At 43.8% G+C, this 15,755-nt stretch overlaps 1 protein-coding gene across 11 annotated transcripts in view; it reads left to right on the forward strand.

The window, feature by feature from the left end:
* Positions 1 to 5,792: 5,792 nt before the first annotated feature.
* The window catches only part of PARD3 (par-3 family cell polarity regulator), a 444,439-nt gene continuing 434,476 nt past the window's right edge, over positions 5,793 to 15,755 (forward strand). For all 11 annotated transcript variants that reach the window (XR_009275724.1, XM_058819864.1, XM_058820106.1 and 8 more), the window contains exon 1: positions 5,793 to 5,974. Coding sequence is in view for 10 of the 11 variants with exons in the window: in XM_058819864.1 (XP_058675847.1) it covers positions 5,855 to 5,974 (120 nt within the window). In the remaining variant the exon portion in view is untranslated. The remainder of the gene's footprint in view (positions 5,975 to 15,755) is intronic.

Genomic DNA, 15,755 nt, shown 5'->3' on the forward strand with positions numbered 1-15,755 from the left:
AGAGATGAATGTGTTCCAAGTGCATGTCCTTATTCTTATCCCTCTAAATTCCTGTGCAAATTGGAAAGTCTCTGCTGTAATATCCTTACCACATGCAGTCCTCCCTATTACCATCAACACAAGAAGAAGCTGAGCAAGGGACATATTTCCCTTCAAGCTTTATCAATGTTTTCCTGCAAACATCAAGATAACAAGTTTTTGAAAGCCATGACACTTTCCCATTCACTTTCAGTCCAGCAAGGATAAGAAAAGGGTGTGAAATTAAACAGAGTTTCCTAAAGAGGAACACCAGCTGAGAAATACACCCTTGATATGTTTATAAACCACATGAATAATTTGTGTGGCAGAATATATGTTCTATCATGTTTTGCTAGGCCTTTTGACTAACATATCCCGTGGGTGTTCCTCTTCATGTCACAGGAAGGTATTTTTTCAGGAATGCTCATCAATAGATAAAACCTGATAGTGGCAAATAACTTGGCATAGCTTCTCTTCAGCAAATGGTTTCCTCTGGCAGTATCTGAATTTGTTCCACCTCTGGCAAGTACTTGACAAATGAGCCCAGTACTGTAGCTCTGTGTTGATATTGTTTATTCGTTATTTGGGTAGAGTAGGTAAGGCCCGAGGGCTTGATCCAAAGCCCACAGAAGTCAGTGAAAAGATCCCACAGGCCTTTTTTAGTCACTGGAATTCTGTATTCTGTGTTTCAGAGCTTGGAAATCTGTGCCAAGAACTTCATCAATAACTGCAAGGCTGGAAGAAATGCAAAGAGCAAACTTCTGGACAGGCAGAATGAAAAAAAAAAGAGAAGGAAAATATCCAATAAATTCTCACAAGAAACAAAATGTCCCCAAGTGGCTTTTATAGGTGAGGCTTAAAAGTGAAGTAACTTCTGACATTTTCAAGGAAGTACCAGGCTTCTAAAAGCTTTAAGACGAAACTTAAATGGACACTCTAGAGTCTCAAAATCACATATTCTACAAGTACCCTTTAGCTCAGTCTTCTGTATATTAAACAGGTTCACCTAGATTTCTGATGCTGCTTTTAAATCTCTTAAATTCTGCTATTTCTAATAACTTTATTTTTACAATTTTTAATAGTTGCTGGTAATTGAAAAGTTGCTACAAATATAATTTTACTGATAATATGGTTATATATTTGTGTTAAATATTTTAGGGCTAGGCAGCAATGACCCCTCTACTTATATTATCTAGTATTTTCCATGGTAGGAAATATTGTGTTTAGTTTTTAATTTTTTAGGTGTTGGGAAGATTTGATGACTGAATGCTTGGAGCTGCCCTTTGAAATTGGTCAGGGATAAAATTCCAAATCTGTATAAGTGCTTCTTCTTTGTCCTGTGAAATTATGCAGGGATTTTCTGGTCTCAGTTGCTGACATTCAGTGTTCCTGTTCTCCCTTTTCCTTTCCTCTGCAAAGATTGCTGAATGATTCTAATGATTCTGCTTCCTTACCTGTGGATTGCCTTTAAGGACCCACACCAAAAATAACTTAATATATTTTAGTTCAAGCCTTCCCAGATCTCAGCTCAATAAGCCATTAGTTGATATAAGTTAGAGAAAGCAATTCCATTTAAACTGTTCCATGATGGCTGAAAACCACCAGAGCATTGTCAAGAAAACTATTCAAAATCCTTGAACTTAATTCTTTTAAAACAGCAAAAGACCAGTATAGATACAGAAAAAGAGAGTAGTGAATTTACCTATACACATTCTTTAGCCCTAAACACCTTCCCACTATCAGAAGTTGCTCGAGACACAGATTGGAACCCCTGCAAAGGGTAACAGTCTTGTGGCTTTTCTTGAAAACCATACATTGTTCTTTGCTACAATTTCCTTCTTCTATTATACCACAAAGAAAGTTCTTGTCTCCCCAAATTTGTGTGTCTGCATCCCCTAAGTCTAAGATTAACACGTGTGATTCTGTGACTACCTTTTACTGATTTGAGGGCTTTTCAGTCCTGAAATCCCAGACCCTTATGAGAAGTTGTAGAAAACAAGTTTTTATTCAGTTTATTTTCTTTTTTCAGATCAAGGCTAGGCACAATTATTTAATAAGCTTTAATGATTTTCTAATTCATAAAAGAAAATACCTTACTCCTTTGTGGAAGAACCATCTGTATGGCAGGAAAAATGTCACAAAATGACTTTTTATATAGCAGCTGAGAAATGAACCCACTCCTATAGCTGAAAGGTTATCCATGGAAAGATTTCAGTCACAGACAAGTTTACTTTGATTTCTACTTCAGAGTAAAATGTAAATGATTCACAAGTTTAATTTCAGAATTTTGAAGAAGTTAAGGCTTTACCTCATAACTCAGCAGAAGCGTTACAGCAGTAACAGTAGCTATCTTAAATCATTAAAACCTAGTACTGTTTGGAATATCCCTAAGGCATTTTCACAAATGGCACTTAAAAAAACCCCCTAATTCTTCAAGGAATACTCTTGCTGTTCAGTTTGACACTGGTCTTTCTACAGTACCGAATGACCTTATATTAGCTTAAGGAAATATCTATATTTAAAATATAGAGAACTTAAAGCATGCTGTACCTGGAGTTGGTATTTTATTGTGAAACCAGGGAATATGTGTATGGCATGAAAAGACTACTAAACCTGAACAGAATTATTCTATAAAAATTCTCTAATGTAGAATATAAAGGTGTGATAAACTGTTAGACAGCTCTGGAAATCAGCATCATTTCACTGTCTGAATATTTTAACATTCACATTAAAAAGGCTTTTGATAATCTGCATTTAATTGCAAGATTCTCACTCCTTGCATGTTTGAAGTGTCTATGCAGGGGCTTTCAACTGTTTGGCTGTTTTGAACAAAACTTGACTAGTGATTATTAGTAGTTGCAAGCTCTGATTCCCTCCATCCCTTGCTCCACTACCTTCCTGTGAGACAGATGACGTCTTCATGGAAATCCTCCAGCAACATGCTGTTAATAAATGAATTGTCAGGTTCTGTGCAATGTTAGCTCAGGAAGGTTCAACATCCAGAGCTATATATGTGCCACCCATATTGCAGCGTGGATAGTAATTGTAATTTTTGTAAACCAGCAACTCTTGCCAATTCTTCTCCTGATTAGTATAATCCTTTTCTCATAATCTCTTATAATAATGTTTTATACTTAATTTATCTTACATAATTAGACCTCATACAATCTCACAGCCTTGTTACATTTGTTTTTTAAAGTTCATTCTTGCTCTTAAGGAATCACAAAACAAATACTAAATTGGTAAATTTTATTTAAAATGTTTTCAGATTGATGTATGTATAACTTGTGTGTGTATCTAGTGGGGAAGAAACTCAAATCTTGGAGGTTCTCATTCCTGTTTGGTCTATCACTATTCCTGTGCAAGTCTTTAAGTTTTGGCCTCAATCAGATCCCAGGATAGACCTGTTTGTTTTTTTGTACTTCATTACTGATTTTTCTCGTTTCACACATTTAATGGAAAAACTATCAATATTTCTTTGTAAACTGGTGGAGTTTTTTTCCAGGAGAGTGTTAGAACAGCTGGGAAAAGTGCCAAGTAACTTGTTAAAGACAGTGGGAGCAGGAATTAAATCACAGAAAAACATGAAAAACCTGTAGCTGTGCCTGAACAGTGAAATAGTTACTGTTGACCCACAACAGTATTAAGCTTTATAAATACCAAGTTTTACAGCAGTGTGGAAAAGCTTCTAATATGCAACATTATGTTTTAGCAGATAAATGCAAATGACAACCAAAGTATAATATGGAATATTACAAAGTCTATGACATTGTAAATTCTTGTTAAAAACTGTCTGGGAAGAGGCTCTACTGACTTCATATTTTCAGAGTCCTTTCTGCAAGCTTCTTAGGTGATGTATATTAAACCAAGGATTTATAGCTCTTTCATCCTTTCCCAGCAGCTCTTATGATCACCTAGAAAGTACAGAAGCAGCAGGTTAGAGGATATTTTCATCTTTTTCCAATAATAAACTTGATGAGCTATGGCCATAAAAACTGCAGAGTGTACTCAGTTGTCTCAGTCGTGAGCTGTAAACTGTTTACACCAGTTTTATTTCATTTCTGCCTTTCTGGACTCCTGCATGCTGTCTTTATTCAACACAAGTGAACACTGGCGATATGACAAAATGTAACATGGCAGGTGTGCTTGTTTCTTGCTTTAAATGACAGACTATTTCTCATATTAAATTCAGATATATTAGTCCAGATAACTTAGGTGGGTAACTAATAAAACTGGCATCTAAGCTAAAAATTATCTGTAGGTCAGGAAATTAATTCTTTGATCTTGTGAGTGTTCCAAAGCTTTCCAAAACTGAAATTAATAGAAAAGGTTCTATGGATTTCAATGAAATGGAACAATATGCACGGAACCAAATTAATATAAACTGACTCCTCCATTTTCCATACTGGAAACTCCTAACTAGAATGCAAAGGGTTAGGGATGCCATTCTCACCCTTGACTTAACAGGGCAATAATTCTACCTTTGATGTTTTGAAAACATCATTAATCCTGCTCCTTACCTCTCTACCTACTAAACCGCAGACAGCTTTGCCATTTGTACCAGGTTTGAAGTTCTTAAATTTACTAATACTGTTGCTAAGGGAACAAGAACACTCTGCCAGCTGGGACAGCTGCTGGGCAGGGAGCACCAGAGGACACGTGCTGAGTTGTCCAGTGTTGTAGAAGGATGTTGACATTATGTGCTGCAAAGCTTGCTTGAATTCCACATTTTTAGTGCTGTGTGTAAATTCAGGAAAAAAAAAAGGAAAAACGAGAGTTCTTTTTCACTGCTTTCCTGTCCTCCAAACTCTGCTTTCACTCTGGTTAAACTGTTTTACCATTTCTACACAAAAGATATATATTGTCAAGCCACACTGAATGACCAATGAACTGTGCAATTCCATTGTCCTCAATGAAATCCGTGGAAAAAAGTGCACGGTATCTATAAACGCCTCTGACTTCTGACGGCTTTGCAGAGGAGATTGCTCAGCGGTTCCAGTGATGCCGGTGTTACTGATGATGCAGGACGTTTTGCACAGTGTAGGTCCTGTTGCGTTAACAGATGTCCCAAAGCCCAGGAAGGCCATCGGATTTCGGCCGTGAGCGGTGGCTGTGTACCCCGGACACCGGGAGGAACAGCGGACCGCCGTGCTGCCCGGCCGAGCACCTTCTCTTTCCCCGGAGCCGCGTACCTGAGACAGGGTGGCGGCAGGAGAAGGGGCAGCAGCGGTGCTCGCTCCCCCCGGTGCACCAGCCAGGGCCGAGAACCGGGATTTCGCGGGGCTCCTTGTGCCGGTGCCACCCCGGCTCCGCATCCCCGGAACCCGCCGGGGCAGAGCGAGGCGGGGGCATCCGGAGCCCCTCGGGCTCGCTCGGGGCACTGTCTCCGACCGTGTGCGGGGCCCGGCGGCTCCCCCGCCCCGTCCGCGCTGCCGGCGCCCCGCGGAGCCGGCCGGCTGCCCCCGCCCCGCCGCACCGCCCCACGCCTCCGGAGCGGGAGCCAGCGCCGCCGCCCCGCCCGCCGCCGCTGCGCGCCGGGGCAGGAGCCGAGCAGGTGGCCGCGGGCAGCGCCGCGGCATGTGAGCGGCCCCCGGCCCTCGGGAAGGCAGCACCGGCCCCGTCCTGCGCTGCCCTCCCTTCCCCGCGCCTCGGCGGGCCGGCCGCGACGCCGGGGCGGAGGCAGGGCGCCCGCAGCGGCAGCCCGGCGGCGGCCGGGGGCTGAGCGCCGCGCCCCGCCGGGGGGCGGCCGTGGCGGAGGGCGGAGGGGAAGAGGAGGAGGAGGAGGAGGAAGGCTGCGCGGGGCCGGAGGGACGCGGGAGCCCCCCGGCCGCACAGGATGAAAGTCACGGTGTGCTTCGGGAGGACGCGGGTGGTCGTGCCCTGCGGGGACGGGAACATGAAAGTTTTCAGCTTGATCCAGCAAGCGGTGACCCGGTACAAGAAGGCGATCGCCAAGGTGAGGGGCGCGGGGAGCGGCGCCCGCGATCAATATGGCGCTTCCCGGAGTGGGGAGGGAAGAGAGGGGGAAAGTCCGGGCTGCCCCGCCGTGGGGAGCGGCGGGAGCGGGGCCGGGGGCGGCCGGTGGCGGCGGCGGAGCCCGCGGGGAGCGAGTGCCCGGCGCCACCGCAGGGAGCGGAGGCCCGGGGGGGGGGGGCTCGGCCCCTCCGCAGCGGCCAGCGCGGCCCCTCCGCGGCTCCCCGCGGGCGCCTGGCGGGCCTCGGCCCTTTGTTCGCCGGTGCCCGGCGGCTCCCGGGGGTGTCGGTGCGGGAGCCGCCCGAACCCGGCCGGCGGAGCAGCGCGGAGGCCGGCGGTGCCGGCTCTGCCCCGGGGCGGGCGGCGGGGCCGAGGCGCAGCGGGCCGGGCGGGAGTCGCCGCTCAGGGCTGGAACTCCAGCTCCAGGCTTCCCGGCCCTCCAGGCCCGGCGCTGAGGGCGGTGCGAGGGGACCCCGCCGCAGGGGCGTCCGGCAGCGCCCGCGGGCCGCCCCCCGCGCCGGGCGAGGCTCGGAGGGCCCGCAGCAGCAGCGCGGCCGCCCGCGGCACCTCCGCGCCCGCCGCGCCGCGGGGGAGGCTGCTCTGCGCGCTGCGGGACGCTCCGCCGTGCCCGGGGTGCGGGGGGCGCCGGCCCGGCCCGCGGCGCAGCCCCACAGCCGCCCGCGCCGGCCTCTCGCAGCCCCATGTTGAAATCTCGGGCTGTGCGTGTGCAGGCAGTTGCAGACTTGGCTTTCCCTCCATGGGCAACTTGTTGGGCTTTGAGTTTCTTCCTTTTTTTTTTTTTTTTTTTTTTTTTTTTAAATTTTTCCTTTCTCTCTTTCCTCCCCTCCTCCCTTCCCCCCCTCCCCCCTCCCGTACTTTCTTGTTGCTGCAAACTTCTTTTTAGTCAACTGGTTTTTTGGGCAGTATGACCATCGCTGGCTGAGAAATTCAGCAGTGCCCTTCCCCTTTCCTCTGCCTTATCGATCTAAGAAGTTTTAGTGTGCTTTTCCCTCTCATCCCTTCTGAGACATTTTACACTTCTGATCCTGGAAGTTTTACTTTGGCAAATGCAGACTGCCAGGTTGTCCTGAAACATGCAGTGGGAGGAATATTGTGAACATTTCGTTGATTGGTTTGAAGTGATTCCTGAGAAAATTTTTAAAATCAGTTTTTTCATAGATAATTCCAAATGCTGGAAGGAGAAAAGTAACTGAGTTTCCCATCACCTCCCCACCTGATTCCTAAAGTGCATGGTTTTGAAGACAGCAAACATATTCTGATTCCATCTGGAAAAAGAGAAAAATGATTCTCGAGGATATGGCTGTGGCTGCATACCAGCTGTCATTCATATACAGCAGTTAATGCATATGGCAGTCTACTTGCATATGAGGGTCTGGGGCTGAAAGTACCTCTCTGGTTAAGGTAAAGCAGTGATCAGTAAAGTGAGACTGTGGAACACTGAATGCCTCATTGGGCCATTCAGATGAGAAATGTTTGCAGCATTTGCTCTTCAGTATTACAGCATTAATAAAAGTAATTATTTTGCTGTGTTTTGTTCCAAAACTGCCCCGTGTAACTCCTGTGCCAATGGACTGCATCCTGGCTTCCAAGTATTTAGTTACATTGAGGGGTGGCAGTTGCATTCTGCAGCATAATGTTAAACCCGGGAGGGATTGAAGTTATAAGCACAGGGGAGGCACACAACAGTCACCAGGAAAAGGTTACATCATTGCAAATTTCAGTTCAGAGCAAAAGTGGCCCACCTGTGGAAGCCTGGGAGGGAAAAAAAGTAACTCTTAATATGGCCATGTACTTGTTAAAGGGACAGCCAGAGGGGCAGCCAGGCTTTGACTGGTCCCAGGTATCAAAAGCTCTGCATCCTGGGTTAAAATGACATGGTGGTTTTATTTATTAGTATTTATATGGTGGTTATGCTGAATGCCACTGGTGTGGACATGAGGTAGCTGCAATTACCGAGATTGTTTCTATTGGATGGAAAGTCTGTGGTTGAAAACAGTAGCAGTGTCCATGGACTTTCTCTGAGTGTTTTATATGGTCACTGTCAAACCTTACTTCTAACTTGAATTTGCTGAACATTTTCTGTGGTGATGTTTAGGTGGGAGGAAACTGGATCTTACAGTAAGTTTTGTAAGTAGGTGTATAACACTGTTTGCTGTGCTTGCAGTAGAGTAACATAGTAATTGTATGGTTTGGATGCTGGAATTCCACTGATGACTCTGTTTTCATAGCAGTTAGATGGTTCCTTTCTGTGCTAGTGTAGCAGATGAGCAAATCTTCAGTTCATAAGGAGACAAGAAAGGGGACAAAGTAATTCCTAACTGAGAAGATCAAAGTATATGTGCCCATATGAACTTTCAGTCTGGCAGCTGGTATCAAGCTGACACTGAAATCTACTTCACCACCACTATACTTGTATGGAAAGAAGCATATCTGGTGGAAGATTATTCAAAATATTTGAATGAAGTTTATGGTTTTCATACTTACAGGCAAAGCAGCATTTCTCATCCTGCAAGAATGTGTGTGTCTACTGTATGCAGCAGTTCTTTCAGGAGAATTCCTTGAGAACTGAGTTGTCAGCCCTTCCCTGATTTCCCCCCGCTTTGTCACGGTTTCCCACTTGTGATTAGCAGTAAGTGATCTGCACAGTGCACTTAGGATGTCCCTGTGCAGTTGTAGTGAGGCAGCCCAAAACCATGCTTGCAGAGTGCCAGGAATGAATAACTTCAGAATTTGACCTCAGTGTTCTGGTTTGGTATTATTTAGGTTGAAGAGACGTGAAAAAGTACTTATGGAGAACAATCCACATAATAGTACAGTTCTCCTCTCTGAAAAATTTTAGGAGTTCAAAACATACAAATAGCACAACTGCAGATAACCGCAGTTAGTTCTGGGTGCTATGTCTTTGATGAGGATTCTGAGTGAATCCTCAAATTTATCCAAAAATGTATTATGGATTAATACTGCTGTCAGTGCTAAGTCTTTGTGTGTGGAATTAGTTATTAATATGACAGGCTGTGTTTAAAGGCTGGTCTCTGTAGTGTGTATAAATTTTTCTGTTCTTTTGCTTTTATTCCAAGAGAAGCTTTGTTTCTGAAACATGCGTTCTCTCTGCAGGTTGTGTTTGCAGGAAATGAACAAGCAAATGATGAAAGATGTTTGAAATGTCCACCTTGTTCAGGGCAAGTGGAGTCAGCAAAATCGATCATGTTAAATGAAACCCAGTTTTCATGGGGGCACGCTAATGGTGCACTTTTGTGTGGCTGGATGGAGTGATGCAGCCTCTGGCACAATCTCTGCCTGAGCCTTAAAGGAGTGCAACTTGGGCAGGGGACAGCTGGCCTCAGGAATTTTCCAGACCCTGCTGGTCAAGGGTTGTGCAGATTTGGAGTTGGTGCGGTCCTAGCAATTAATTTACTGGTTAAAAACTTGCAGGAAGGTAAGGGGGATTAAAGAGGGGTGGTCAGCCACATCTGAGTGGCCTGCACCAAAAAGAAAAAAGCAGACAGACAGTTGAGATGAAACATGCTTATCAAATATTGAACCAGTGTTAAAAGGTGGAAAATTATTATAAAAATGATGTATCAAGCAACAATTGAAAGGAAGTAATTGTGCATCTTGTAACTTTGGTTTGATCTAGATGTTGCCAGAGTTGTTTCTGACTTTTTTTGTTGACTTTTCACGGTCAGCATAATCTCTTGTGCTTTGATTTTTGCAGAGGATATTGTAAGCATTTTAACTTTTATCTTCTTTTTCTTGCAAGTAAAAATAGGTATGCATAAGCAATGGGTAGATATAATTAAAAAAAAATCATGTGATGTAAATGAGTATGGTAAGCAAGAATATGAAATAGGAAGTTGCAGATTTGCTGGAGTTGTTGAATGTCACATTGAGTCCCTAGAGGGATTGTTTGGTCTCCATGATAGTTCAGGCTGATGCCCTGCATATCATGAGCTTGTAGTGGTGTTCCTAGATGTCATATATAACCCTCATTTTCCAGTTAAAAGAAATAAACAGTTTTCTTGCAGAATCAAAATTATTTTAATAGAAGTCTTGAGACACCTTTTCCCTCTCCCATGCCACATGCTGTAGGAGATGAAGTTTTGTGGAGGTTTTGATGTTGCATGGAACAATACTTCAATTGTTAATTTGAAAACTGCAGTGCATTAATATTTGTGAAAAGAAATTGTAATCTTCTCTTTGATAGTGTTAGAGGCTGTTGCTGATAAGAGACCAGAACTGCAGGAGAGTTGGCAGGGTAAGCAAAGGTAACAGGTGTCAGATGACCATATTCTCGTGTAATTTGTACATTGGGAGATTAGGCCACCCAAAGCTTAAAGCTCCATCTCTTTGGTAGGTCTGACATTCATCAGCAGGGAGTTGTGAGGGAGGAAGGTTGAAGTCTGAGTGATTGTGTCTGTGAAGCTTGCTTTTTTTTCTGTTTTTGGTTTTATCCCCCCCAGTGCCAGCTAATGGGGATTATTTGCCTAAAAGTCAGTTCTCAGACACCTGGTTCTCTGTCAGGTGCACAACGGCAGCTTTGATGCAAGTTACATTCTACAGAGCAAACAGTTGCACAGTTCCTCATGACTGTGTCACTGGGGCATGGTTTGTAGAGCCTAACACATGGCTGGGTTGGTATGAAAATCTGCTGATTTTACTTGGGCTTTGTGTTGTTCTTGGCACATTCTCTCCTTGAGCCTGACCACTAGGTTTTTGCCACAGGCTTAAATGGATCTGCCACAATGCCCATTCAGTGATCCCTTTGGCAATACTCAAGGGCAGCAGTGGCTAAATTTAGCATAAAAAAGATTTCAAGTTCTTTTTGTTTATGTGTGTTTTTTTTCTTTTTTCTTGTTTTTTTTTTTTTTTAGATTTGGATTTCATTTTTCTATATGTGCAGATTTTTCTATATGTGCAAAGCCTTTTTTAAGTAGAAAGAAATCTTACAGGCAATTTCCAGAATGCACAGGAATCCTCTTAACCCCAAAAAGGAACCAAAATGCCAAAAAAATCCCTGTCACCCCTGCTGCTCAGTTGGCTATCAGTTTAGTTCTATTTTGCACCCCAGGATGATGTGTCTGGGCTCTGCATTCACTGTTGGCTGGGTAATATTTCAGTGATTTACCTAAAGTCAGCCAGGATTCCGTGGGGCTGTGGGCAGTTTTCTCCAGCTGGCTCTTGGCCTCTTCAGTGACGCCGGGCTCCCAACAGTGCAGTGAAACCTAGCTGACAGGAACGTCATTCTGCTGGGCCTTGGTGAGCAGCCCTGCAGAAATGCTGATTTAGGGAAGATCAGTACTGAAATGGGTCATGATTGCTTCACATTTAGAAAGCTGCTGTGTGATCCTGCAGGTTTGGTGCTGGAAATGCAAGGCTATAGTGATAAATTCCCTCTGCTCATTATGGAAAACTTTCCTTTAACCTCTTCTCTCCAATTCTGTCTGTGTTTTCAGCCAAATCAATGTTTTCCTGTCATTGGCTCATCTGTAAATACAGGTGGCTCTCGCACATGGCAAGAGAATTTGCAGGGTGAAGATAGAAATGAACCTTTGGAGCGAGTGAGGCAGTGGCTGTGGAAGTCCTTGGCATGGGCACTTTGCTGTACAGCAGTGCTGTGCCCCAGGGACCTGGGGCTTGCAAGGCAGGAGCTGCACAAGCCCTGCCATGCCCTCTCTGCCAGCTCTTGCCTTTGTTCTGTGCCATCCATGCAACAAGGGAGGAGACTTGTCTTAAGAAGGCCTGAGAGCCACGCTGGGGCTGTAGCCCTGAGATTTGAGCAAGCAGGCACTTGGGATTATTCAAAGCTAATAAAGAAGACTGAATTCTGTAGTGTTTAAAAAGAGGGTCTTGAGAAGTGGACACCCTGTAAGCCCTTCAGCTTTGAAGGTGCTTTCAGTGAAGGAAGTGTGTGGTGCTGCTGGGGCTGGCTGGTGTGAGCAGCACCTATCTCTGCCTGGACAGGATGCACCATGGATTTCAGTTTGGCATGATGTGGTTTCTCAGTGTTTCCCTGTTACTTACAGTGATGAAAGTGAAGTGTGTGTTTGTGGAAGAGTGGCTGGAGAGCCATTTCCCTTTGAGCAAAGCACCATTCAGCTGCTGAGCAATTCCTGTAGCTCTGAGGGGAGGACTGTGCAGGAGCCTGTGAAAGTGCTCAGCGCATTTGGGGAACGGTTCCTGCAGGCAATCTGGGGTTTAGGGAGTTGCCAGCCTTTCTTCTCCTGGGCAATATAGCCTTCCACCAGTGGAAAGGCATCTGATTCTCATAGCTTTTTACACTTTAACTTCACTTATAACAGTCACAGATGTTTTAGCTCTGTTACAAAAGCACCACTGGAAGTAACACTTTCTCAGTTGTACCAGACTATGACATCTTTTGGTCGTGGCACATTTAATCTGGTAAAATAAGACTGAGTAAATGGGGGAGAAATGCTGGTGATCTTAGTTATACAGAATAGGGTTCATGTAGCTTTAAAACAATTTCCTGGTCCTTCAAAGGAAAACAAACCATTTCATCCAAATATAAATTGAATGGATAAAACATGCAACAATGCTGAACCAGTGCTTATGTAGATTGAAAATAAAGTGGAATTCTTCTAACATCAATCCAGAATATAGCACAGATGTTCTCACTCAGAAATATTTTCTGAGCAGTAAGAAAATAAAAAGTGAAGCAAAAAGTATTAAAAAATTCTGGAAGATACTTTAGGGCATCTGTGCTTTATTTTTTTCTCCTTCTTTTTAATATACATTATATATTTTCTTTGTTTCTTTGAGGTCATTTTGATGTAATGCTCAGCAAGTCTGGTACTGGAAAATGGATAAAAAACACCACCAAAAACCAAACTGCCTTTGAGCTAAGTTACATAATCCAGTGAGGCTGTTTAAAAAAACCAAGAAAGTAAAAAGAAAAACAGCAGCACAGATATACATAATACTTGTCAACATGACTAATATTGCTAGTGAAAGAGATATGAGTCAAATTTTAAATTGGGGAAAATAATTTTAAATTAACAGCAAATATTAAGGCCTTTTTGTTTTTTGAAGGAATCACATTAGTTTTACTTGCTACAATACCTCAACAGTGTTAGATTATTTTTTTTTCCTATGGGTATCCTTAGTTATTTTTTTAAGTTGGTCCCAGGTATTTGTTAAATTTGAAATAATTTTAATAACTATTTTGTTGCAATTTTTTTTTGTTCTCTTTTCCTTTTTTTGGTAACTTGGTGTTAACTTATTTTCTACTTCAATCCCTGTGGCAAAGTGATGCACACGAATCACCTATTTAGTCCCAAACAAAAGGAGAAATGCATTCCTATTTTCCTGCTAAAACTCTTGGACTGCATCCCACACTACATCTCAAGGCTGGGGTCTCTGGTGCAGGAGAGGAGGAGTGAAGACCAAGAGAGGTTCTGTGCAAGGTGATCCTTGCTGCCCAGGAGCAGAGATGAGCATCCCCTGGAGCTGGGCCCTGGGGTGCTGCTGTGTTCCTGCCAGACACCATGGCTTGGTGCTGGATACGTTGGCTGCTGTTGCCTCCCGATGGTCAGGATGTCTGTGGTGACAGAAACAGGGCAGGCAGAAGGGAGACTGCGGGGAGAAGGATGATCTTCTGTGGGTTGTGTTGTTATCTTGTTGTATTTTATATTTCTAAAGTCTTGTACCTTCTCGATGATATTTCTTGGGTGCAGTTCTTCACAACACAGACTTGTTCTGCTCTTTGCTGCTTTTTGGTCATGGTTCTTTCCAGACTCTCCCTGACTGGCCAAGCCCACTCCCTTTTATCACAGTTATCTTCACTAGCTACAGCTGCAGCCCAATTACGGACATCGTAGCTGCAGCCCATCAAGAACAACCTGGGCTTATCAGGGCAAAGCCTATATACAGATATTCAAATACAATACAGATATTTTACTAGGACTCCTAATATAGGGTTGAAAAAAAGGATGGGATGTCCTTGGAGTTTGGTGAAAGGAAATGTGTAGGGGGATACAATATAAGAAAATAGAGGTAGCATAGAAAGTAATCTTACACCTTAAGGAGTTGTAGCTGAGCCAATTATTAGTGGTTGGGAACAGGCCTGACTTTAACAGGCCACAGCTGTAGCCAATAAGAAGAGTGTTATAAAAGAGTGGATTGGTTGGTTGAGGGGAGTTTGGGTCAGCTGGCTGCTGTAAGAAGGAGGAAGAGTCAGTGCTTGGAGGAGCTGCCTACGAGAAACATCAAGGAGGTATGAAACTCTTGCAATAAGGAGACAACAGTGTGAAACCTTTGCAATATAATGACAACAGAAATGCTTTTAAAGGATAGATCGGTATGACTCCCATTGCTTTTTCTTCTCACTTGGGTGGGAAATGGGAGTTTGCATGGAAGCAAGACACCAGTGCAGTAAATGAGGTACAGACAAACAGAAAATTCCAAAGAGGGGAAGAAATGGGTTAACTTGGTGCTCTGGAGGCAAACAGTCCATTTAGCAAGAGGATGAGAAATTGACCTCAGTGGTGCAACAGATATCACCCAAAGGCTTTTTTAAAAAATCAACCTGTGGAATTTATTATAGGAAGCTTTTCCTTCTGGGCAATAAGCTTAGTGAAAGTAGCGTGTCCTTGATTTGGTGGGGAAAATAGACTCTGTTTTGGAAAAGCAGTGTCATATTTTTGGCCGTTCTCCCCACATTTGCTCATACTCAGCCTGCTGCTGATGCAGTGAAATCACGAATTTGTTGCAGGAGGAGCAAGCTGGTATATCATTAGCAGTTTTCTTTTTAAGTAGCCACATTTATAGGATTTTTTTTTTTTCTGGGCGTACATGTCTTTACAGACTCAGAATAGCAATTTAAAATGTTTCTGGTGTTGATGTGTATTACTAGAAAAAAAATAGTTACATGGGTATAAAGTATTTTAAATGGAGATAGAACTTCTGGGAATGCCTGTATGTTTGTGTGTGCACCCACTTAGGTGTTTTCATTTGTTTGAAGAAATGTAGCCACACTTAGTAAATGGAAAAGTAGTTTCACCTTACCCCATCTTTTTTGCATGCGCTTTCAAAGTTGTTGAGTTACTCTATCTTCCCCCTAGGCAAAGGCCACATAATGTTTTTTTCTCCTCTGTTAAATGTCAGAAGCAATATCTTACTTGTGAGAACCTTGCAGGAATACAGATCTTTGTGCATATAACGAACAACTTTGTTCCAAGTTCTTAAGGGCCTGAACAGGAAGGAGCTGAATTCAGTAAATATTGGAAAAATTACTTCTGGGGTTGCTGGAGTGTCTCTGAGACCACGCAGCTGAAAGTTTGGTTGCTATAACAACTTAAATGACAGTTGAAAAACCCCAATAAATTGGAAGCTTCAGAACCTTTTGCTTCTTTAATAAGCTGCTAAGTGAAATAACAAAGCTTGATTTAATTTGACCTCTCCAAGAACCTGTTGGACCATATGTCATTTGTGTTGCTTTAAGTGTGCATTTGTTTGTGCTGTCAGTTTGCCCCTCTGCCTTCTTATGAAGACTTTGTGCCTGCAGCTGTGAGCACTAGGAAAGCAGCCAGGTACCAAAAGAAGAAGAATTTAGGCAGCAGGGCTGTGGTGGCCATCCATTCCTGGTGAATGAGCTCTGGCCTCAGCACTGTGTGCAGCCTGACGAGGGAAGGGATTTTACTCACCTTGGATTTGTCTCTGGCAGTAGCAGGCTGCTGGAAGACTGCTAGCCTGAAGTGTTAGGCTTTGCTAAAAGTTGAAAAGTATTG

The sequence above is a fragment of the Ammospiza caudacuta genome, chromosome 1 (genome assembly GCF_027887145.1).
Source record: "Ammospiza caudacuta isolate bAmmCau1 chromosome 1, bAmmCau1.pri, whole genome shotgun sequence".
NCBI lineage: Eukaryota > Metazoa > Chordata > Aves > Passeriformes > Passerellidae > Ammospiza > Ammospiza caudacuta.